Source organism: Tilletiaria anomala (assembly GCF_000711695.1).
Source record: "Tilletiaria anomala UBC 951 chromosome Unknown K437scaffold_29, whole genome shotgun sequence".
Classification (NCBI taxonomy): domain Eukaryota; kingdom Fungi; phylum Basidiomycota; class Exobasidiomycetes; order Georgefischeriales; family Tilletiariaceae; genus Tilletiaria; species Tilletiaria anomala.
In genome coordinates, this window is record NW_013546993.1 from 37682 (window position 1) to 62398 (window position 24717).

General features: G+C 53.8%; 6 protein-coding genes across 6 annotated transcripts; 3 read left to right on the forward strand and 3 right to left on the reverse strand.

Moving 5' to 3' along the window:
• Positions 1–739: 739 nt before the first annotated feature.
• On the reverse strand, positions 740–10765 carry K437DRAFT_93127 (P-loop containing nucleoside triphosphate hydrolase protein). Its single transcript, XM_013388414.1, has 9 exons — positions 10165–10765; positions 8417–10093; positions 4343–8335; positions 2459–4271; positions 1763–2396; positions 1282–1703; positions 1152–1210; positions 952–1083; positions 740–890 (listed from the first exon to the last, which is right to left on the reverse strand). Exons 1-8 carry the CDS (start codon positions 10608–10610, stop codon positions 1017–1019), a joined length of 9111 nt encoding a protein of 3036 aa, XP_013243868.1. The 5' UTR covers positions 10611–10765; the 3' UTR covers positions 740–890; positions 952–1016.
• A 271-nt stretch (positions 10766–11036) lies between these two features.
• On the forward strand, positions 11037–12323 carry K437DRAFT_294059 (uncharacterized protein; the record flags this gene model as incomplete). The annotated part of the gene is made up of 3 exons (XM_013388415.1): positions 11037–11688; positions 11774–11818; positions 11921–12323. Coding segments are annotated over exons 1-3 (741 nt in total), but the record flags the coding sequence as incomplete, so codon positions are not given.
• A 2924-nt stretch (positions 12324–15247) lies between these two features.
• On the reverse strand, positions 15248–15580 carry K437DRAFT_267823 (uncharacterized protein; the record flags this gene model as incomplete). The annotated part of the gene is made up of 1 exon (XM_013388416.1): positions 15248–15580. The coding sequence occupies one exon, from the start codon at positions 15578–15580 to the stop codon at positions 15248–15250; it is 333 nt and encodes a 110-aa protein (XP_013243870.1).
• A 275-nt stretch (positions 15581–15855) lies between these two features.
• K437DRAFT_255808 (uncharacterized protein) lies at positions 15856–17151 on the forward strand. The gene is made up of 3 exons (XM_013388417.1): positions 15856–16333; positions 16406–16859; positions 16938–17151. Exons 1-3 carry the CDS (start codon positions 15962–15964, stop codon positions 17114–17116), a joined length of 1005 nt encoding a protein of 334 aa, XP_013243871.1. The 5' UTR covers positions 15856–15961; the 3' UTR covers positions 17117–17151.
• A 455-nt stretch (positions 17152–17606) lies between these two features.
• On the reverse strand, positions 17607–18058 carry K437DRAFT_206503 (uncharacterized protein; the record flags this gene model as incomplete). The annotated part of the gene is made up of 4 exons (XM_013388418.1): positions 17607–17687; positions 17769–17807; positions 17877–17949; positions 18021–18058. Coding segments are annotated over 4 exons (231 nt in total), but the record flags the coding sequence as incomplete, so codon positions are not given.
• A 117-nt stretch (positions 18059–18175) lies between these two features.
• Positions 18176–24413, forward strand: K437DRAFT_93361 (uncharacterized protein). The gene is made up of 5 exons (XM_013388419.1): positions 18176–18291; positions 18375–18865; positions 18934–23323; positions 23394–23903; positions 23977–24413. The coding sequence occupies exons 2-5, from the start codon at positions 18452–18454 to the stop codon at positions 24129–24131; spliced, it is 5469 nt and encodes a 1822-aa protein (XP_013243873.1). The 5' UTR covers positions 18176–18291; positions 18375–18451; the 3' UTR covers positions 24132–24413.
• Positions 24414–24717: the final 304 nt, after the last annotated feature.

A 24717-nucleotide genomic window follows, 5' to 3' on the forward strand; every position in this document is an offset into this window, starting at 1 on the left:
GATAGCGCTGCTGATCCAACCAATAAGGGTGAGATGCTTGCACTGGAAGCCGTCTTTTTTGACAAGTGCCCTCTTCGCTGTGCATTGGCGGCTAGCGCTTGCAGGCCTAAGGAAAGCAGATCCAAGCTGAGGAGAAAGGGTCTGACGAGATCCGACAGGTCCGCATATTTTGCCTCGATCTGATTGCTGAAAGACAGCAACGATTCTTGCAGGAGGGTTTCGCGGGCTCTCACAGATGTCTCTGCTGATGGCGGAGAGAGTAGATCCCCAACGAGAGAAGTAATCCTGCTTTCATTGACTACATCGGCAACGAAGCCGAGCATTTCGCGATGCAAGGCTGTCATCCGCTCGAGATTGACAGCACGATCGGTAAGGCTGTGCATTCCACACACAGTCTTTGAAGGTGACGCATCAGGGAGCGTGGACGCGACAGGCCACGCCGCAAGGAGTGGGGAGGGCCGTCGGCGCAGTGTGTGCTGCTCGAGATCGTCCGAAACAAGGGCTTGGGATCGGAATCTGTCATGCCTCACAGCGTGAAACCGCGTAAGAGCTTGACGTCCAGCGACTGGATCAATCGGAATATCCGGAAGATACAGTCGTAGAAGTAGTAGCGCGAGTTGCACTGCCTCTTGGCCGATACCAGCAAGTGTCGTGTCTTTGCCGGCGGCGATGCCTTCAATTTGCTGGCATGCGAGGATCCACTTTTGCAGCAACTTGCGAGTTGCCTCACTCTCGAGGATGATTGCTGACTGAGCTTCCTCTCCTTCCTCAACGTGGTCTTCTGGAACTGCCAATTGGCCAGCAAGACGCTCAGCGGCGGCATCGAGTGCTTGAATACAATCTTGCATCGCGCTACTTTGGCGGCATCCCTTCCGCAAAAGTCTCGTAGTCTGGAATGACATGGTTCAGCAACATGGCTTGCAAACGTTCGCGGCCGCACTCTTGACTCACCTCAAGCGCGATCGTCCCGAGATGGTGAGCTAGGCCGTCAGCTCGTGAATGAGAAAGGGTACTTGTCAGCAGCAGAGTAGTCCAATGCTGCTTTCGTGCCTGCAGGTTCGCATCCAAATCTGATATGCTCGCCTGAGTGTCATCCCTGCGATTGACTCTCTGGTCAATTAGGTCCAGAAAGCTTCGATCAGTTCACTCACATGAGGTGAATGGCTCGCTTGAGCAGAAGCGGGCGGAACATGTCTGCAATACTGGTTGTCTGTTCGAAAAATGTGAGCGTCAGAGAGGGATGGAGCGTTGGAGGTGTTCCTGAAAGCTCGCATGACTCACAGTGCTCCACATTCGACGACACCACGACATATCCCAAAGGCACATTCGAGACAGTGTGCTATGGGCAAAATCAGATCTCGCTGTTGCCAGCACTGTGTTCACCAAAAGCTGGACAACAGTCTTGTTGTCAGCGCCAAACCCAAGAATGGGTCCGTGCAGCTCTAGCAGTGATTCAATGCTAGCTGACAATGCTGTTGACTTGCTCAACGCCCGTAGTGAAGGCAGCAGAGCGAGAGTGCAGACGAGAAAAGGCAGTGTTTCACGGCCTTGCTCCTCAATCCCGCCTTGAGCGAAAGTTGGTCTGGGATGTTGAGAAAGCTGTTGGTGCATTTGGCTCAGCTCAGTCGCATCTTCGGCCGTTGCTCCCGCCCAGTGCTGCAAGAGCTGGCCAAGGAAGCTGAGCGCAGATGGCCAGTGAGAAGCTGCTATTTTTAGTTTTCGTCAGTACAGCACGATCGGTTTAAGTGCATCATCAACATACCTGTCGCTTCATTACCCGAACGCGTGCTGTTGATCATGAGAGCCGCACTCTGGAACCCATCATGGAGGATGCGAGGCTGGGAGAGCAAAATATTCTCCCATAGAAGATCCATCGCAGCCCCTCCACCTGAATTTGCGCCGTGGTGCTGACTCAGTGCACGACCACACGAATGCACTAAGAAATGAGAGCTTGGCAAGGCCTTTAGTGCTTTGGACGAGGACAGAAGCTTCAAAATGGAATGCAAGGCCGCATGATCCATGGTGGGCGCAGTTGCCAGCTTAATGATGAATATTGCGACATCTTGCATGTCGCAACGGAGGCGGATTCCGTCTATTCCGTAGGATTTGACATCAATCTTCGTTTCTTCTGTGGCGACAAGGTCATGCAACAGTGCGACAAGGTCCAGCTGGCCCAATTCTGGCGGCCAAGAAGTGGAGGGGTAGTGCGCACGGTAGAATATGCAATTTTGTATTGCTTGATTTTGGTCCGGTTTCATTGTTGCGGTGCGCTCAAGCCGAGCCAAATGCTGGAGAAGAAGTCGCCCACGGTCGTCCAGCTGCAAAGATAGTGACTCGAATAGTCCTTCTGCGGTTGCGCTGATATTACGGTCTGGAATGGCCAGTGGATCTCGAGGCTTGCACAAGCAGGTAATGTCAGCAAATCATCTCGACGTTAGCTTGTTCGATGTTGTCTCACCTGCGGGAAGGGTCCATGTGAAGTCGAGAAAGATTGAACCAATTCGGAAGCGACCTCGGCAAAGGCCGTCGCAACGTCCTCTTCGAGGACGAGCAAGCGCGACATTGCACCAGCGTCCTGAAGTCCAACCAGGCCGAGGATTTGTCCAGCTGTGGCTAATCCTTCCAAGTCCCACATGGATTTGACCTTCAGAGTGCACATGGCATTGTTTGTCAGCGGAAGCATCGCCAAGCGTTGGCGTGACAGATCTAGGAATGGCGACCCTGAAGACAAGACGGCGGGGGCACATGGCTCTTCAGCGTGTGCATGGCGCAAGAACGATCGTCGACGTCGCGAGATTGCAATAAGCCTTTGGCGATCCGTGCTCGCCACTTCCGACAGTTCCTGACCAGACAAAGAGATTTCAATGCCGCGATTGCGCATAGCGCGGCTGAGCTCGCCTAAGGCGGGATCAGTCGTCATAAATAAGCGGAAATTCGGGTGGGGTCTGATGACTTCGACATCTCCAGCTAACGATCCCTTTTCCGCGAGGACGATCACCGGATTGGCCTCAAAGAGCGAGTTCAATCGGTCGAGAACTGCTGGTGGGCATTGGTTCGCGTCCTGCAGTACCACCCAATGACCTGCACGGATGCACCGGACAAGCGAACCGTCAACCCAGGAGAATCTGGCACCAACAGTTTGCGACATTTGAAGACGCGTCAGCTGATGTTGGACACTTGCTAGCTGATCGCGTACGTCTGCGGGCATCTCTTTGGACATAAGGCTTGCAACTGTGGTGGAGATCGCATTGAGACTTTCCGGAAGGCTAGAGCTGAGCGCTAGGGATGAGAGCACGTCAACAGCAGCGCCAATACTCGCTGAAAAATCTTTCTCAGCCAAACGGCTAGCAGCCGAGCTGAGCTGGTCGCGGAGGATCTCGCAAACCCGGGCAAGACGCTCACGCATAGCACCCGCGGAGTCCAAGTGCTCAAAAGAGCCGAGAAGATCCGCTGCATCGGAAACTGCACTCAGGCGGACCACGTGTAGTTCTTGTCCGCACAGCTTCGCAAGCGCTTCGATCGCAGACGTCTTCCCGCTGTATGACTCTGCAGTCATGATGCTGAGCCATTGCAGGTGGACACATTGGCTTAAGAGTTCGAGTGAGGGCAGTTGCTGCTGCATCAATCCAGGGTGATATGTCGGCCGGGTGCTCCCTTTTCGCGCCATCGCCCTTCCCTCGATAGAGACGCTGTCAGGAGTGAGTTTTATTGAGGGAAGCCTATCCGTCTTAAGTTCGAGTCCGAAGATTTCCTGGAAGATGTGTGATATCCGCGCGATATCGTTTTGACCACGAAATCGAGCAAGGTAGAGCAGTCTCACAATTTCGGACACATTCAATCGAGCGGTGGGGGACAGTTGCGAAGCTTGAAGCCATCGCAGAATGTCTCTCAGGTTCAACTCCCACGGCCCTCCCGTGCGGCCGATGAAGCCTTGCTTGACCTGCTCACCCACAAGTCGATTGAACTCAACGACAAGGCGAGAATTTGTGTCAGCAGCGGTTACTTGCATGCCGCGAGCCACATGCATGAAGTCTTGCGCAGTGAGCTCTTGTACGTGGACCTTGGTGAATCGGTTGAGAAAAGACTGGGGCAAACCTTTGCGTCCACCACCCTGCGATTGCGGATTCTGGGCGGCGAATACCCGGAAACGGGGATGCTTCTGAAATGTCTTATCCAGCTCGGGAATGTAGACCTGACCACGATGATCGAGGCATGAATTCAATCCCTCGAGCACGGATTGCGAGGCGAGATTCATCTCATCCAGAAGAACCCTGAGCATAATTGTAGAGAGACAGCGCATCAGTCACAAAAGTCTTGAAGAATTTAAAGGAAATTTGCTTACCAGTAACCTTCTTTCATAGCGGTGAGAAAAGCTGCATCATGCCAACCGAACTCGCCCGCACGGCCGCCCTCGACTGGCAGCTCGGAGCCAAAAAGGTCTGTGGCTTCGGTCTGTTCGGAAAGGTTGATACGTACAAGCTGTTGAGAGACGGCGGCGGCGAGTGCATTAACCAGGCTGGTTTTGCCGGCGCCAGGACTCCCTTCAAGCAGTATTGCTTTGCTGGGAATCTGCAGGGCTCTGACTACGCTCAATGTGTTAACCAAGGTCGTTGGAGCGTTGAAAGCGAAATCTGGTAATGTGAGTTGATCCGCTGCATTCCTTGACAAACGATATGGTCCAACGAAGACGTGCTGTGAGGTGCAGGAGAATGCCACCTTCTCAATTGACTGGTAGGAAGGATCATGTTGACGAGCGAGACTCTCAAGCCAATGTGTGGCTCGCTGCTGCACGTCCTTCAGCCGCTCTTGAGAAAAGGACATTAAAGAAGGAAGGGTTGGAAGACCCTCGATAATTGACAGATGCGCTCCTTGAACGAAAGCAGCTGCAGGAGAAAGGCTGGTCCGATTGTCGTCGCCTGTGTTGGTCGCTTCGATAAAGGTAGCCCAGGCCAAATAATCTCTTAGATTGACCATATGATTTGGAAGAACGTCTACCTCCTTCCCAAGCCAAATAGCGAAGTCCAGCATTCCAGCAACCAACCAATGGCGTTCTTGAACTACCGAAAGTGTTTCCGACAAGATAGCAGATAAATCTGTTTTCGAGGTGATGGGCGATACCCATATCTCAGTGAAACGATTTCGTAGAGCCGGACTTAACTCCTTCTTGCCATAGTCGCCCCCCGGATTCATAGTTGCTGTGACTTGGAACTGTTCAGCTGCAACCACAGAATGAGTTGCACCCGGGTCCGCATCCATCTGAGCTGAGGTGTGCTTTTCTTGACGATTGGGCAGTGTAATGGAACGACCTGTCTCCAAAACACTGTTGAGACGCTCGAGTACGCTGTCATCTGCCAGTGAGATTTCGTCCAAGAGCATGTGCGAGCCTTGCTTCATGGACAGAATGAGCGGTCCGTCGTACCATTCGAATAGCACATTCGCGGCTTGCAGCGATCGAATGGCGGCTGAATAACGAGCGGCAGCTTCCAAAGATTTATCTGCTGCCATGGCAGCACGAATTCCAGTCAAGGCGCCCTCGATAGAGTCAAAAGGCTGCCCTGCTACGCTGCTTGAAAGATGCAGCGCTTGACTCTCTACGCTGGTCCGATTTCGGAGCGGCCGTTGACCACCGAGTAAATCAGAAGCGTCGGTATTCTGGTGGCAGTTGAGCACGTCCAAGCGGGTGCTGAATACGCTTGCGACGACGTCACAGACCGCTGTCTTTCCTGTCCCCGGTTCACCTACAAGAAGTACCGGTTCGTTATAGGCAAACGCCACGCATTGCAACGCGACAAGTCTCTGTAAGGATGCAGTCGGTACTAATCCGGACTCTTGGATTTTGTTAAAAAGCTTCGAGCAGAATTCCGCGCCGAGGTGGCGTCGCACCACATTGGTCTCGCTGGAAAGGTCGTAAAGAGCATCCAATCTGATCCTGACGCGGAGCAGGCTCTCGAGAACGTCTTGAACTGCAGCCTTATCCTCTTTCCGCCTCGCTCTTTCTGCTAAAAGCATGTACCCATTTTCTGCTAACTCTTCGTACCCTATTGCACTGCGGGAGCCCCAGCGAAACAGATCACGTAAGGTAGCAAATCCATGCTTGGACTCAAACACGCGGTCCACCTGACGACGTCGCTGCAACTCAGCGAACACTGCAACCATTTTTGACGCGTAGCTGGGAGCAATTTCGCAGCGCTGCGTGAGAATGATTTCGAGTTCGTGCGCAGGAACGTCGTCGAAATGGGCTTCGAGGAAGCGATTGCGAAATGCTCGAGACAGGACTTTGCGGCCACCGTAAAGACCCGGTGGATTTTGCGTGGCAAAAAGCATGAAGTGTGGATGCGGCTTGACCGTCTCGCCTGTCTCTGGGATGAAAAGCTCGCGATTGTCATCCAGCAAGCGATTGAGTGCTTCCAAGACATCCGTCGGCGCGAGATTGAGCTCATCCAGGACGATCCAATCTCCTCGGCGCAGTGCTTGTACGAGTAGGCCCTCCTCAAAGCGCAGTGCACCAGTGTCTGGGTCGCTGACATAGGAGCCTAGGTACTCTTGCAAGTCTGTGTGTTCATGGTTGTTGATGCGAACAAATCGATGTCCGGTGCGCTTGGCGAGGAACTCTACTGCCGAAGTCTTTCCTGCTGATGTTGGTCCTTGGATGAGAACCGGAAAGCGACCGATGCAGATCGCACGGGCGAGCGCAAAGAGTTTCGTATGGACGGAGGGCGTCAGGATGTACCCCGGTGCTTCTTTTGGCACTAGGGACCCTGTCGCCAGCCAGAATGGCCCGAACTGAACGTGTTGAGAGACATCACCGGACGGGCTTGCTGGGATAAGTGACAGTAGGTTGTTTGAATTTTTCGCGTGAGCGATGAGATGTTGATGTAAGATTCTTGTAGCTTTGTGACTACTTTCCGGATCCAGACTCGTGATAAAGCACATCAGAAAGCCCTCATACAGACTTCTTCGGAGACCAAAAGAAGGCGCGAACTGAACTGCAGAGGTGAGGGCGCGTGCCAGAGTGCGAATTGAGAAATGAGGGCGTTGGTTTGCACCGTCTGCGAGTTCTCCGTTCTGTGCGAGAGTCTTGATGTCGACGTAGGTTTGAGCTGCATCGTCAACTACGCGCTTGTCACCCTGGGCTAGTTCGCCAATGTACTTTTCGACGATGCTGCGGAGAGCATCGCGATCTGCATCAGGGCTGCTGACGTACAATTCGGTAAAGCGCGACCGGATAGGCGGAGGCAGCAGCTTCTTGCCGACGTCGGTCGCTGGATTCATGCATGCGAACAGACGAAAGTCCGGATGCCGAGGTACTACGTCCAGGTCTCCACGCTCTGTGAGCGCAATACTACTGGTAGACGACTGCAAGAGAGCCGAGAGGAAGTCCAGCGTTTCGTCTGCTGCAAGATTGATCTCATCAAGGAGGATCCACTCTCCATTTCGGATCGCACGCACTAGAGGTCCCTCGATGAACCCAAAGTTAAATCGGCGGCCACTGGTGGTCGAGCTGATTTGCACGTGTTGGAGACGGAACGAGTCGACACGCTCGAGAAAGGAAGCCCATGCGCTGTACGCATTGTTTGAAAAGCTTGCAACTGGTGATGCTGACCGCTGCTCGGACTTCGGACCTGTCTTCCGTCGCTTCCTCCCTTCCTCTGCATCAGCATTGGTGTCATCCTGCGCTGTCATTCGTTCAGCTACCATCTTTGCGCTTTCGCGCCAAAGCTGCGACAGCTTGCCCCATTTCGCTGCATTCAATGCCTTGCGTTCTGCATCCAAGAACTTTGCATTTCTCTTCGCCGAGAAAGCCTGCGTGAATAGCTGGTACCACTCGTTGTGCAACTCCATCGCTGGCATCTTGGGCTCAATGGGCTTGAAGCCTCCCAACAGATCTGATGCCTCGCTTTGCTGGGAGAGGTTGAGAGCGGTGAATGGTCTAGATACGAGCGATGCGAGATGCTGCACAACTGTTGTCTTGCCGGTCCCTGTCTCTCCGACGAGCAAGATAGGCTCATTCATCGCTGTGGCGGCCGCAATTTGCTCCATGAGTGTCAAGCTTGCTTTCGTCATAGCAAAGTTGTGCAGAACCGGAGCTGAACGATCCTGCCCGAGTTGAGATGCAGCGAAGCGCGGCAAAGCCACGCGGCCGATGGCAATAGTGCTCGGCGCAGAGCTTGAAGGGGCCTTATGAAAGGTCATCTCTGGCGTTCGTTGCTCGAGAAGCCATTCCACACGTTCGTCGTTTAGGTCCAGGATGTGAGCTAGAGCGCTTGCTAACGCTGTCCGCAAGCCTTCGAATTCGTCCATGCTAGCCGACTTGACCATGCTCAGTGGATCATGCCTGCGAACCCCAAAAAATCCGTGAAAATGAGTCAGGCTCAAAAAGGACACAGGCAACTTCCGAACAACAAGCGTTACTCACGTTGGAAAGGCTCCTAGGAAAATGTCGAGGGCCTCGAGAAAGACGTGCTCCTGCTCGACTGGATTTGCAAGGGGGTCTCTCAACCCTCCAGACGCGTTGATGATTGTTTCTATTCTTCGACACCACTTTATCAAGTCCCTCAATGAAACTTGCCGGATCAAGCCGCCCGATGCGTGGCCGCCCTTTGAGAGCTTCGCCTGCTCTTGCGCGAGCGCAGTCCACGCGCCCACGATCCGCGGGATCAAATGCTGTGATACGCGTTGCAAAGATGGGAAAAGCTTGGATATAATCTCGAGGATCTCCGTGTGAGCTGGCGCTGCGAGGATGACTTCCGCCCAGTGCTTGTGGGTGAAGAAGGTGGCCGGTGAAAGCTGCATTGATTCGGAGTCTCCCATGTCTATCTCGCTCGCCTCATTCGATTCTTTCGATTTTCCTTTATCTTTGCCATGCGCTTCAGCAGCAAAGCGTGCCTTCCGCCTCGCTTCGGTCGAGCGTGTGCCAAAGAGCATGAATCCTGGTGCCGCCTTCACTTTGCCTCTGTTCCCCAGGCTAAGTGACGGCCGGAATCCAGCTGGTTTTGAAGGTGATAGTCCACGTGCGAGTTCTTTGATGATGCTCAGCACCTCTGAGCTGGCCTTGTCCACATCCTCGAGGATGACCCAGTACCCCTTGCGGACGGCGCGTGTGAGTGAACCTTCTTGCCAAATAAAGGCGCCTGGAGACGTCGGCGAAGAAGTGTAGGAACCTAGCAGTGACTTGGCATCTACACCCATTGAGTCGCCAAGAGGGATTGTCAAAAGGCCACGCGGATTGCCGGATGCTTTGGCTGGGATGCAAGAAGGGTGAAGCTGAGCATAGACGTGGTGCAAGATAGAGGTCTTGCCACTTGAGGCCGGACCGCTGAGGAGGATTGGTAGCCGACACGAGATGTCGATGGCCAAATCAGTGAGCGTGCGATACGAGCTTGTAGTCTCGACGAATGGCACGGGTTTAGATGCGGAGGAAGAGGCAGAGATTGGTGAACCGCGCAGCAAAATCACACCCCCAATGGAGCTGACGCGCGGATGTAGGTCTTGCGGTGTGAGCCGCAGCTTGTTCATCGCAGTTGTGACTTGATCCACGTCCATGGTTTCTTCGTCCTTCTTCTTTTCTGAAGACTGCTGTCGTTTAAGGTAACGAATAGGCGACTCTTCGCATCTTGTCCACACGGTTTGCCACCTCACCGCTTCCTTGGCATGAATGACCCAAACGTCAATCGTCTGCTCTTTTCCTTCTTCCATGTCAAGAGTGAATCTCGCATCGACGCCAGGTGACTCTGGTACGCCAAGAATGCTCGGTTCACCGATGAAGACATGCTCCGCTTGGACGCGTACGGACTCTGACAGCTGCATGCCATGACTGTAAACGAAGAGCGCCAGCAAGCGGGTGGCGGTGGAATAGCGTGTTTGAATCTTGCCGGCAGCAGTATTGAGTGCGTCCTGGGCGGTGGCAGACTTGTATATGTCACAAAGCGAATGTAGTGGCCATGGCTTAGGAAGATCGTCGCGAAAGGATGGGCTGGCTTGCAGGATACGTTGGTAAGCAAGGAGCAGAGCCTGCGTCTCTGACGTGTCTTGCATTCCTGCACATATCGGGCCGTTGCAAAGATTTGGGTGCGAAAGGTACTCATATAAAATCCTGAATTCAGAGAGGGCGACTTGGTGAATACGCACAGCCAGCTCTAAACCCTGCAACAGGCGAGTACTCACGGGTAGATTTCCTCGAAAGGACCGAGCAAAATGCCGAACATGACAAAAATGGCTCGCGTCTTCTCAGATTGCCATGATGGTTGTTCTTCACCATCTTTTCCGTCGGGTAGAAATGCAGCAAGAAGGTGCAGCAAGATGGGATGGAATTGAATGGCGACATGCTGCGCACACGTTGGAATAAGTAGTAGTTCTCGAAGCGCGTCCGATAGCTTGACCAGGTCGACAGGTGCTAGTTGCGCTGCAGCATGCGATTCATCGTTTTCAGCACTTGCGCAGCATTTGAGGATCTTGAGGCTGTGCGCTGGAACACTTCGCCTGGGAAGCGAGTCGATCAGCTTGACACAAGCATGTTGAAGGTCGATGTCCAGAGCCGATACATAACGGGCAGCAATACCGGCCTTGGAGGTCGGGCTCGCGCCGCTGAACTCGGTCGGCGTCGGCAGCATGCTGACGCTTTTGAATGAGCTAATTGCTTCAACAGCACCGTATAACTCTTTGTTTTCGTCCACAAAATTGGGTTTCTTGAAAGCCTAGGATTAGACAAAACCTGGACAGCAAGTTAACCAAAAGGCCCTTGCCTGCTGTGCCAATTGCCCTGCACGCGTCAGATGTTTAGACAGCAGTGGCCTTGCCACGAGCTGATAACTTTACATCGCTGCGCCGATCACATTGACTAGACAGGCAAAATTTGTTTGGACGCCGGGAGAGTCGGGTTCCGGGTTCCGAGTGTATGTTTTAATGAACCAACCCTACTTGGGCTCCCTTTCGGCATTTTGACCTCACTCCGACCTCTCTACATGTCTCCAATCTTCTCCGAGCTCCGCGCCAGCGGCTTGGCAAACCCAGACTCCAAACTCGGCCTCTCTTCACTAAAAGGCATCAGCTGCGCACCCTCATCTCTCCTCCGCGATTCGAGCATGCAAATGGCGAACCCAGAGGGTACCTCAACCCCTTGCTTTAGGGCTGCAGAACTCGCTCGCATACGGTATCCGACACACGAGGCCAAGGTCGACAACCACCGCGACGAGGTGGACGCGTCCGCAACTGAAGCGGTTGTCTCGCACGGACTCAGAGCGAATCCGCTTACGGGTCAATTCTTGACCGTCCTTCTCCCTGATACGTGAATTGGCGTCGTGGCTCTGCATTCGAATCGTCTCCATACAGGCTGTAGCCAAATGGTGATACAGTCAAGTCTTTGCTTTGGTCTACTGAAAAAGCTCAAACTCAGACATGAGCTACACACAGTATAGCCTTGTGCCTTCGCCGGCGTCAAGCAGCTCTCACCCCCCTCCGCCGCGCCAACTTCATCAGAATGATCCATACTACTCGCAGCCGGCCCACAGCGCCTACGGCGCCGGCTGTGCTTCAGCCCTAGCTTATAGTTCAACTCAAGGACAGGCTCCTGCGCAAGAAGAAGGGTTCTATGGCTACCGTGGTCAATATAGTAACCCGCACCAATCACCGCCGCCTCCCAGCCATACACACCCAGCACCGCATCCCACACCAGTTCCCTGCCCGTATCCTGTCCGTTCTCTCGCCGCTTATCATCTTCCTATCCGGTTATCGTTACTGACTAAAGGGTGTTAATATTTACTTTTCGCTTTGACAGAATACTTCACCATATCAACTCAATCCAGGCCAAGATCCCAACATAGTCCGTTCGCTAGTTGTTTCATATACATAGACCGGCCGAACTTACGCTCCATGACCTTCTCCTCCCACTCTGCCCAACGCCGGGTGCTTTGCTCCTACACAGAGATCTCACACCCGACCTGGGTACAGTGTACCGGCCCCTATTTATGCGCCACCAGGTCCTGAAGGACCAAGTGCCCAGCCGTACGGCGGCTATCAAGGCTTGCCGGCTCCAACTGTCACGCCCACGCAGCAAGGCGCTTATCTACATCATGCACACTGGCGTCCACCGAATCCGGCTGCAAGTCTTCCGGGTGCTCCTGCAGCTCCTGTCCCATTTGACCCCAGCAGGCCTCCCCCAGGCTATCCCACCAAAGGCGCTCCCTCTGTCCCAAACGGCGCTTCCCCTCACTACAACCATCCTCCACGGACATACGGCCCTCCACAACAGTATGCTCATGTACCAGGCTCGGGCGCTGCAGCCGCTCCTTACCAATACGCTCACGGACACCAAGCGCCGACGATCAGTAATCCATCGCCTGTTGCACGCGCCCAGCCTGGCTCATGTGGTTCAGTCCCGCCGATTCATTATCACTCTCATACCTATGCTGCACTTTCGGCTGCACAGGGAGCCCCTCACAGCTCGCCGCTGCCCCTGTCTCCACCCTTCCCCAATATCGGTCCGCCGCGAGCTCCAGTACCGGAAGACACGCGGCGCGACGGCAATGAGGACGACCGGTTGTGGGATACGCGAAAAGATCCATATCGAAGCGACTCTCGCAATTTCGATCGTGAACAGCGGCGGTTGAGGTCAGACAGCAGGGATGTTGATCGGGAAAGAGAAATGGACAGAGGGATGGATCGTGATCGTGATGTGCGCGACTCGTATTCAAGAGAATGGGAAGAATACGAGCGTGCAGAAAGGCTTCGTGATCGCGATCATCGCGAGCGATACGACAGAATTGGTGGCAGTGGCGTGGATCGCGGTGTCTACTACGATCGCGCATCTTATGGCCATGATGGTGACAGAGATCGAAGGTACGAGGCGAGGCGACATGCATCAGGCTCTTCGATCGCTTATGACACCTACCGTCAAGGCGATCGCCAGGGTAGCGGACATGGTCCTCCACCCAGCTCGAGTCCCTCCGGCTCTAGCCGTGTGCGCGAAGACCGGCCCTCACCCCGCCCCGAAGCTCAACGTGGCTTTTCCACGGCGCCATCATCCAGTGTGCCCCCACCTCATTATCCAGCTTCTATCTCGGCTGGTGCACTGGTAACGTCACCATCGAAAGATTTTGCAGCCAGCTCTCCCTCGACACGCGATGATCATGTTTACCAAGGTCAGCTCCACACCCGTGCGGGCGAGTCTCTTCACTCTGCGGAGGGGACGGCAGCATCGGTCGCACCTAGCGCTGCTCCGCACTTGGAGTCTCCTAACAGAATGGACGACAAACACGTAGAGCTGAGGGCCCGGATCATTTCTTCGCTGAAGGAAAATGGCTCAACAGAGACTGAAAATCAAAGTTTAGTGCGGGGGCGTGATCCGTCCGAAGAGAAGAGAGGCGCACACGAAGCTTTCGGAGCGGATGATCCGCCAGGAAGTGGCGTAGCATCTCAATGGGATGGCTCCAGTGCGACTGCTCCCGAACCGAAGAAGCTCAAGCTGCAATTGAGTGACGGCGTGACGAAAGCAATCAAGACAGACGGCCAAGGGTTAGCAGCACAAGCGGCCCAGCTTGCGGCCTTTGATCTGGAAGAAGGGGAAGACTCGGGCGATCGCCGCCAAAGGGTGTTGCAAGATGCCAACAAGCTTCTCTCATCAGCTTCAGGCACACTCCCTCTACCCACCAGAGACTCGTCTCGCACTGACCAGTCTCAGCCTCCTGCTCTTGTAACGGGATATTTGGAGAAGGACGGGCGGCTTGAACGTGCTCGCAAGGTTCCGCCGATATCGGGCAGCAAGAAGGTCGCAAGCAATATATCGAAATGGACGACGAGACAGGGTGAATTGCACGCAGCTATCGATCATCAGACGGCGGCCGAGCTCTCTATGAAGGACGCAAAGTCGGAGCCTCCCGTATCTGCAGATAGTGCCATCAGAGTGCCACTCGGTGCCAGCGATGCCCCGGTCGATTCCAGCGTTATCTCGATCCGACCGAATGACGACTCAGTGTGCGAGCAGGAGGGCACGCAAGATTTATTCATCCCGGATAGGGACTACGACTTCACGCTGCTAGAGCCTCTCATCGCTTGCATGCTGTGCAACCGAGCTTTCAAAAAACCTGAGACACTTGAGCGACATCTGAAAGAGTCCGTGCTGCACAAGACTGAACTGGAGAAGGAAGAGTCGCGCAGGGATGGCTACGCCCGCAAGCAAGAGAAGATCGCGCTTTTCTCTAAAGAAACTGGGTTGAGCAAGGGCTTTATACCTCTCGGCTCGAGCAATGGCGATACAAGCATCATTAACAACGGTGTCGGCGGCGATGGGCAGCCCAAGTACCGCGATCGCGCGTCGGAACGCCGTGCAGTCTTTGGCGCAGATACGCCGAGCGATGCAAAAGATGCGAGTAAGAAGACCTTTGAGGGTCCTGCGGCTCCTGCGTCCGAGCCGAGTCGTGATTTAGCGAAGGAAGGCATCGACACCGAATCGAACAAAGGCGCACATATCTTAAGCCTGATGGGTTGGAAAAAGGACCAGGGCTTGGGCGCCGAGGGCGAGGGCAGAGTCGCTCCTGTTGAGACCATGCTGTATAACGATCGGGCGGGGCTGGGCAGCACCAAACCTAAAGATGCGACGGACGCGGCTTCTTTGGCCGGCAAGAGCTGGCAAGAAGTTTTGTCAGACAGGGCAAGAGAGATACTCAAGTGATGATCTGATTCCCTTGTGCGGCAGCCTTGCTATGAAGCTGATTACATACATTGCCCATAAGCATAACTGCAGAACTCCATATTTTCAATCTTGTGCGTGTGTTGTGAAGTGATAGACATTCTAAGTATGTCCTCGCCACGCTTGGCGATCTGAAGCCAAAGTGTGACCACAATCACTCGCTGCATAGCCCCGGTACAGCAGCAAGCAGTGTCAAACGTTTGCATTTGCATGCAGAAGGACAATACTGGTAGTCCTCGCAAGCCGAAGGACATTGGCTTTTGCCCTGCGGCGTACCATAAGTCTGCCTGCGACGGCCATGAGGCTGTTTATGGTACACTTGACCGAGCCTCTCCTTTGCGTCAAGATGTGAACGGGACATCCAAAATTGAAGATCGAATGTTGCATGGCGCTAGGCCAACGTCCAAGCAATGAGAAACCGTGATCGAAAATAAATTCTTGCTAGTGCGCCTGGTTGTGGTGCAAAGTGTGGCTCACAGCGCAGAGCCTAGAACATATTTGTCTGTTCAAGGACAAGGCCAAGGGTTGGAGGGCCACGATAGTTCTTCATTAAGTTTGAACATGTCAAGCATCGGTTTCCTCTTGTTCACCCGCCTCCTCCTCTTCGTCAGAGGCGTCTCCGCTCGCCTTTACTAAGGCGGAAGCTCCTGCTGCGGAGGCTGTTCGTTGCACTTTTAGCTTTTCTTCTTCTTTGCCAATCAAGTCTTTCCACTGCGTCGTTATGGCATTAAGGGCTTGTCTGGCTTCATCGATCGCATCTGCGACATCAGACAGTCCTGCCGATCGAGCGGGGAAGGTTGCAGTCGAATGGGTGGGGAGCTTGGCGCCGGTGGGGCCGACAGGTCCGTCGAATTCTTGCGGCAGTTGGATCGCCCACTCGGCGGTGATTGCTGGCATCTTGGCATCGATTCCAAGATCCAATACGGCTTGGCAACCTGCGAAAACGAGTTGAGAAGCGGCGATGGTTGGGAGAAGAACCGAAGAGATTGAGCTCTCCATGACGCCTGGTTCTCCGAAGTTGAGAGGCCTGAGCGAGAGGAAAGGGAGTCCCGCAAGCACTGTCGCACGAGCCACGCCCAGAGAGGTTGCCGCCTTGCAACTTTGTCTGCCCTGCCTCTCGAACCTTGAGCCGTCAGCAGTTACTGTAGATTCGTCGACTCAAGAGGATGTTATTCTTCCATTCAGCTTCTAATTAGCTATACATAAACTCTACCACCTCTTCTTGCGTCAAGTTAGCCAGTGACGCTGCACAGAGAAGGGAATTCAGGCCGTGACACGATGATAGTGGCGCGAAACATCTGCCGGGCCTCCATGGCACTCTGCTTTGCTCTGCTACTCGTCCTGGCGACGCAAGTCAACACCAAGGCCAATGCTGCACAAGGCCGACAAGCCAAATTTGCCTCGCTAGCCTCAAAATCGGGCGGGCACCTCAATCTTGATGCGGCCCTGTACAATGAAATCACCATGGCGCCGAGGAATTACTCGGTAACGACGCTGATGACGGCTTTGGCCTCACAGTTTGGCTGCGAACCGTGCCAGAAGTTCCAACCAGAGTACGAGGCCCTCGCGCGGGGATGGGCAAAGAAGCGTGACAACAGCCATTTCTTCGCAACACTTGACTTCACGAAAGGGAAAGAAATCTTCAAACAGGTACGTACGTTCGCCTCGGATCGCTTCGATTTTGGAGATGTTGAGGTGTCTGTACGTTTGCTACCTTTGCAGATGAGCTTGCAACATGCCCCTGCACTGCTCTATTTCCCGCCCACCACAGGGCCACGGGCTTCAAGCGATCCCTCTCCAATTACCTACGACTTCAACCGCGCTGGATTTGAAGCTGAAGATCTTGCAGCCTGGCTTACAAAGGATCAAGACTTCCCGATAGAGTATGTGAAGCCTTTTGCATGGTGGACATTTCTCACTTTTGCAACGGGTATCTGCTCTGCGGGTGCGCTCGTCGTTTTTGTCGCCCCCAAAATGGGCGGCCTCATATCGGGCACCAAGCTCGTCTGGGAGTTGGTCACCCTTGGCACAGTTATCGTCATGTGCTCCGGATACATGTGGAACCACATTCGCGGAGCGCCGTATAACGGTATCGGAAGCGGTGGCAGAATCGAGTACTTTGCTGGTGGCTTCCAAAATCAATTCGTGGCCGAGACGCACATTGTTTCCTCCATTTGTAAGTGCTCAGCCGACCCTGTGGGACAATCAATTCCCTTGCTGATCAGGTCTTGCAACGAATCCCTGCATTACGCAGATGCATTGTTAGCCTTCTCAATGATAGCACTTATCATTTTTGTGCCGAATCAGCGGGATCCCGTAAGACAGCGTGCCGGCGTTTATGTATGGTCAGTGGTCTTTTTGGGCACGTTCAGCTTGCTCTTTGCCATCTTCCGCACCAAAAATCCCAGCTATCCCTTTAGGCTGTTCCTGTAGAGAAGTAATCAACGCACCATACCACATCACCAAGGTCTGCATAGACAGTGACTTACATGGTGGTTGTCCACGAGTCACTCTGACTTTCATGCGAACGCATTTGCATTGCTTTGTGCAAGAACGCGGCTTGCTCGCTGAATAGGCGACGTGAATGTGGGCGCCAACGTCTTTCGCACGGATAGAAGCAAAGCCAAAAACGAAGGCCCTCGCATGCTCGCATACAAATACACTGGTGCAATATGATACAGATGGATGCTTAAGTGGTGGCAAATTGTACCTGCGTTTATCAAACCAGCCGCATCTTTAGTGCCTCAGGATTCGAAAACGATGCTTTGATGGAGGCTGGGGCGATGAGACGTCGAGTTGGCAGTCGCTGGCCGTTCGGGAGTTCATGATCCAAGGGCAATGCTGCCAAAGCCTCTGTTAAAGTGCCAAATGGTAGTCCGGCTTCTTCTGCTTGGGCTGAAGATGTCGATGACGTCAAACCGCTTTTCGCAGCCTTGCCTTCTAAACGCTGCCGCCGCAGTTCTGCCAGCTCTGATTTCAAGTCTTTCTCATTTCGAGGAGGCTTCTGCGATCGTTTAAAGGGTCGAGAGCCTGGTCAGGCGAATGCGGAAAATCTCAATTTCTTCCCTGCACGATGAACACGTACGTATAGATTCTTCTCTTTTGGCCAAAAGGTATCACGGATCTGAAGGTGGGACAGCACGAGTTAGTAACCGGTCGCTTACCAATGGCGCGTCCGAGCTTCGCAACGGACCGGAAGGACGTTCTTGTGATACCATTCAGGATCACCATAGTGAACCATGACCGCAAGAGGGAAGAAAAGATACCTGCAATTGCCGGAAAGAGTTGAGCCGTCAGTGAGTCCGCCGAGGCGCATACGACCTCTGAAAGAGCTCACAATCCAAACTTGAAGAGCTCGAGATTCGGGCCAGCCATCCTGGCTCTTTCTCCTTGGTTCTTTTTCGACAACTTAAGCTGCAGTCCAATAATCTGCCTTCACCGCTCCTTCTCTTCCCTTCACTGGCCTTCTCACAGCATGCCCATTTGATGGCCAGCCGCGATTCGTGAATCACCTCAGTGGTTGTGTGAGCATAAGGGCGGCAGGCTGCAAAAAAAGAAATCATGCAGATTACGTAATGCGAAGTTGCTTAGAAACATTAACGCCTCAGGTGCGTCATAGAGAGGGATCGACTCGTGATCATGACTTCGAGCTTGTGTTGCTTCTTTTCCCTCGATGGTGCATGGTGTCCAGCGTCCAGGTCTCAAGGTCTGACACTGTAATCACCAAGAGAAACCTGACTGCGTATACTACGCAGTAAAATATCCAGGATGGGGAAAGGAGCAAAGGGAAAGTCTTCGGCATCGTCCGCAACGCGCAAGAAGCAGGCGGTGAAGGTGGCGAAGAAGTCAGGCGATGCAGTTGTCGCAGGCCAGCCGCCTCAACGAGGACAAAAGAAGGACAAGTCCAAGAAAAAGGAGCTAAAGAAGAAAGTCTATATTCCTCCTCCTAAGCCGCCACAAGGTTTGCCGGATCCTTTAGACACTCTGGGTCTGGCCAGCCAGCTGCCTGGCGACCTGGTCGTGCTCCTCAGGAAAGCGGGCAAGAAGGATGTTATCACACGACAACGCGCACTTGAGGGACTGTTTGCTTGGTCTCAAGACACCATTTCACTCTCCGAAGTTGGGGACTCTGCAGAAGCTGCAGAGAAAGAATCCGCGCTGATCCTCGCGCTTCCATGCTGGGTGGGCCCGAGTTCACACTTCGTCCCGCGCACCGTTGCTGACACAAATGTGCCTTGGGCTGAATTTAGACGCACCTTTTTCCACGCTTGGCAGCCTCCCCAACAAGAAGGCTGAGGCTATTAACGGCTCAAATTCATCGCTTGCTCACGACATCGAGCTTGACCCGGGCAGAGATCCTCGAGTCCCCGCACTTTGTCGAGACGTTGCTTGGCCCATGGGCACTTCTGGCATGGGACACAGATTCTCAGGTTGCACGAGTAGCCAAAGAATCATGGCTTGATTGCACCTACTGGCTAAATTTCAGCTCCTCTTCTGCGCTCGGTTCATCAGTCAGCACAGTTGGAATCAACATGACTGAGAAAGAGTCAGCACTCATCTCACACATCTCACAGGCGATCACGTCACCAATAAACATTCTCCAAACTCACAGTGATCCAGCATTGACACAAACCAGTGGCGTCAGCACAAGCGAGGCGGATCAAACTAGCGGTAGAACGGAGCTCAGGGATGCAAAGAATAGGGACGAGAATGTGGAGGAGACAGTAGTGACGACTCAAGCAAGACTCACTGCTGGTGCGCTCGGGTTTCTTGAATGGGCCATCTCCAGTGTCAAAACCTTTGGAGGTTCAAAAAGAACAGAGGAGCCTCCATCAGAGGACGAGAGAGACGGAGCGGAACTGTCCGAGGAGATGGAATACCTGCTCATGTCAGAACAGCTATGGTCTTGTTTTCAGCCGCCTCAGGTTGAGCGACAGTGGGAGACATTTTCCTTGACGGCCGAATACTTGGCTGCCAACTCTCCAGTAATCCGCGCTCGTGCATGGACTTTGATTGCAGCGTTGACCAAGCATCGCAACCGTCTGCTTACCGACCTGCTACACTCCGAAGGTCGAGGGGCCAGAATCCTTGGCTGCGCATGGCAGGAGCGTGATGTTATGGTTCACAAGGCCATGCTGGAGGCTGTTGCTCCGCTTCTCATCGCTCACCGGGACTTGTGGGAGAGGCACTCATCTCCTACAGTCAGTGACACAGCCGTAAAGGACGACGACGAAGACGCAGATAGCGAGGAGGACAGCTCTGAAGGGCACGGCAGACAGACCAACACAGACAATCTGCGCTCTTCCTCCGTTTACAACGGCTTCTTGGATTGGCTCCGCTCTGCATGCGGCCAGTCACCCGCAATGGGGTTTCCAGCAGTCGTCGTGCTTACTTCAACCTTGCCTGACGCACACATTCAAGGGGAGTCAGCAGCGGAAAATTTGCGCCATCTTTTTTCCAGCTTTTATACGGCAGTCGGATCTCGCTCCCTCGATAGCAACCCCCCTGGTGCCCGCGCATTCTTCTCTGCGTTCTGCGAAACGGTCGTGTTTTTCGCAAAGAGGGTCTGTGAAAGGAACAAGCAAGGGTCACAGCTTGCCATGGAGCTCGTACGCTCGCAACTTGGTCAGGCTTGGCTGGAGCTGGTGTTGCACGGTGCTCTACCCTCGTCAGATGATAAAAGGAGCAGACTACTAGATGCTCGCGTCCGGGCGATTGGAGACGACCGCCTAGGTAGCGACATGGGCAAGGCGCTAGTCGCGCTGGCAAATGCACGAAATGGGGCCCTCCTTGAACAGTTCGCGCAGGTCATCGCTTCATCAATGGAACAAGTCATGCATGCCGATGCACCTGATGTTCAGTTGACACTGCGAGCGCTCCGACGTGCTACCACAACTTTTGCTGCTGTTGCATCGACTGAGACTGGGAAGCCATATATCACTTCCATGATTCAACACTTGACCTCCAACTGCCAGGCTGTTCTAGACAACAATTCGGACGACCTAGACGCATGCACGATCGCTGTCGAGCTTTTGACGAGCATTTTGAAGAAGCTACCCGCCGACCTCTTACGCTCGGAAAAAGTGTCAAATGCACTCGCAGCAGTAAGCACAATCTCACTGCCCTCTGGAGTACTCGCAGGCACCATTCCAGCAAATGCATTGGCCCGGTACTTGGCTGTCTACTTGCCGCTATGCTCCGATGCGGGGCAGCGACAACGAGTTTGGACTGAAGTCATCTCAGCGGTCACGAAGTTACCGTCCCAGCAGCAGCAAGCTGATGTCTTGGTAGAGCTGTTCGCTCCGGCGCGAGAACTAGTGTCTTGTGGCTTGGCCAACTCTGTTCACACCATTGACACTGTGGCTTTATCGTTTATGTCACGAATTTTCTCGTCTCCAATTTCGCCAACGTCCAGCATCGCAGTGGCACTCGAGCAACTCATGTGCAATCCAGCTCCATTCATTGAACGCTCTACCAGCGAGGAGATGCTTGGTCTCCTTCTGACGAAGATCGAACATGACGGCCGCGATGTCGTCTCATGTGCGATACGAAACAGTGGAGGAGGACCCGAAGCAAGCCAATCGCTATCGTTATATCTGGAAATTATTCGTGCATACGTCCAAGACAAGCCAGAGGAGCGCATATATTCTCTCAGCAACTCGGAGGCTCTGTCAGGGTTTATTCCGGTCGTCTTTAGTCTGGCGTTCCTTTGCGCAGATACCAAAGGGCCTGAAAGTCCAGCGGTGGATAGTGCTTGCAGCTTGTGGGCACTGCTAAAGGATGACGCACAAGCACAGCAGCTCGTCATTGGAGGCTTGCAAGGGCATTTACTTGACACCATGGTGCCCTTGAACACAATGAAAGCAGCAGTAGTCCACCTTGGATCACAACGCCTCTCCAGCCTTCTTCCAGCATCATTTACTTACGACATCATCATGCAAGAAAGTGTTCAAGTCTCGTCAGAATGCGAACTATCAATTTTGGATCCGCTTTATCCGCATGCGACACATTCTGGCGCCGCCAACGACATTCCCGCTGCATCCGACAATCAAGGCTTCTACCCTTACACCCGCGCTGTGCTTGCGCTTCTGCAAGCGTCAAGGGATGAGCCATTTTTCTTGCCTCAACATCCATGGGCCCTGAAGCACCTCATCATTCTCGCTATCGCTGCAGAGGATGTGCTTGGCGCCCCAAAAAGTCATCCGCGGCTTTTTGGGGACGATTGTAGCACGCAGGTACTTACGTCAATTTTGGGAGATACATCCGGCTTCCTTACGAAGACTCTCTCCTCGGCCCTGCAGCACAAAGGGCCGGCATGGCACACTGCAGTTGTCAGAGCCTTGGATGGAAAGCCGGCGGCCAACAGTCTAGACCCAATCGCAGCGTGCTTATTAGACTTGCAAGGTCTGGAAGATGGACCCCTGGAATCCATCAGCGCCAGGTCTTTCCATCGACTGCTCAGTGGAGCCCTGCGCTTCAGTAGCACGGATGGCATTTCATTGGACGGGTGGCTCAAATATGGCCAAAGCCAGCAAGCAGAGCGGCCTGATATAGCGAGAGCGATCGTGATCGCCGTCAAGTCAGAGGTGGAGGCCTCGCAAGCTTACAATCGTGCTTGTAATGAGGCTGCGGCACGTCTTACTGGCACTCCGCCGTCCAAGGCTGGGACTGAAGGACTGGCTCTGCTACGTCACATCTCGGCACTCGCGCCATCCTCAGACTCCGTGACGGCATTCATCCCTCAGCAACGGGCAATTTTTGTCCTTCAGAACGTGCAAAAGTGGCTGGCTAGCGATGAAGAGATTCCGGAGGAGATCAATACACGATTGGCGGAGCTTGCCACAAATCTTTTGCCCATCGTACAGGACATCGCCGGCTCGCACTTTGATTTGTTCTTGGAACTTGTCGAGTCGAATCTTGAAGTCTCGTCACTGTCGGAGAAAGAGACTCTTCCATGCCTTTTCCACTCCCTGCAGCTCCTGGTTGCATTACGCAACATAGCGAGCCGAAATGCGACTGTGCGAGAGGTGTGGGAGGAGCACATGAACGAGCCGCTGGAGATCATTCATCGGCTCTTTTTGTCTATTGCGGACGTTCCCTTTGGGCGATCCATCGGGCGTGACGCGTGTATCGAGCTGCTCCTTGACCTGTGCGCAGATCTCCCACAAGCCCGCTTCCAAGATGAAGCCAGTTCACACGCACTCGCAAAACTTTTGCTCTCCAAGTCACAGCCAGTGCAAGGAGCTGCCTATCGCAGGCTGCAAGCGAAGGCGCATAGTACTGTGGCCGACCTTGTTGTCGAGCTTGCGCTCGGGAAGGAGACTGAAGTGCCCAACAGTCAATACCGCCTCCCTGTCGACATTATGACGACCATATCCAGCAATTGCCTGGTCGACCTTTTGGCCGCAGGAAACTTGGCGACATACCGAATCTATGGATACTTGCTCAGCTGGCTTGTCATATTTGAACACTTTGAAGGTGCATCAATGCAGCTGTCGGCGCGATACGTGGAGGACCTTCAGCGTTGGAACCTTGTCACAGGCAATCTCCTGCCAGCTGTTTTTGCTCTTTTTGGAGAGTCGAGTCTTGCGCCCGCGCTAGATACCAGCCTGTGGACCATCGATGAAATTTTCCTGAATTGTGAGTCATACGCAACGCTTGCGTGCTGCAACGCAGGCTGATCCTCGTCTTGCCTCCTGACATGGGATAGACCTTGACGTTGAGAACCCGAGAGCGCTGCAAGTGCTAGCTGCTCATGTGTACTTCCGTGCGCTGGTCCGCATCCCGACGCTCGTACGCAACTGGTGGTATGATTTGCGTGACCGCCAGCTCTCGGGTCAAGTGGAGCGTTTCACCATGCGCCATTGCTCGCCGTTGATCGCGACGCGCGAACTTGGGCATCTGACACAAGTTGACGCGCTTGCGCGCCTGCAAGGCGAAAACATGGCCGTGAAAGTGCTCTCTACGAACGAAGTCGTCGCCACATACACTATCGACGAGCATCCAATGGAAATTGGTATCAAGATTCCACCTGATTTTCCGCTGCATGGAGTGGAGATCAAAGACATCAAGCGCGTTGGTGTCAGCGAAGCGCAGTGGAGAGCATGGATTTTGGCTGTGCAGCAGCTCATTACGAGCCGCAATGGACTAGTGTTCGACGCGCTCATGCTCTTCAAGAAGAACGCCGAGGCTAAATTCGCCGGATACGAAGGTGCCGAATGTGAGCGGGACCAATTATGCTTTTGCAGTGACGTGAAACTGAAGTAGAGATGTCTCATGTGGACCAAATATAGGCGCCATCTGTTACTCGATCATCAGCCCGACGGACCAGTCGCTGCCAAACAAGCCGTGCAAAACGTGCAAGAACAAGTTCCATGGCCAGTGCTTGTACAAGTGGGTCAGCACTTCCGGCGGATCTACCTGCCCGCTGTGCCGGTCCATTCTATAAAAGTACAATATGCAAGGGTATCGCTAAGATACTCTTATAGTGCAAATCGACATCATTTTTCTGCTACAATGGATCTCGTCTTCCTTTCGTAACCCCTGCTCGGCTTGCCGATCTCAGATCCTTGCAGGATGCCGCTCTCTTTCCTGCCGTCTTGAATCCATAGGCTGTTCCGTTCCCGTCTTCCCCCTCCGCGGCAGGCTTGAATCCGCACTTGCGCATGTCCTTAGACGAAGGGATGTTGATTGTCATCACCTGTGGTGTGAAGCGGGGAGGGAGGCAAGGGTGCCAGGCGCATGAGGGGAAGAGTAGCAGTCGGAGGCGATGAGCGAGACTCGGCGGCTGCAGTGCCGGACGGTACTGCGGAAGGGAACCGAGCTGACAGACGGGGAGGGAAGGCGCAAAATGGCTTCAACAGCGAGCATATTGGCGCGCAATGCAGCTGTCACGATACCCTTGCCCGAGTGTTGTTGATTGATCACGTAGCCTAAGGAGCAAATGTTTGACGACGGCAGGCATGAACAACGGTTCGTCCCTTATGCTAGCGTAAGAAAAAGACCAGAATCCTACGACCTTTCGCTGAAGTTGA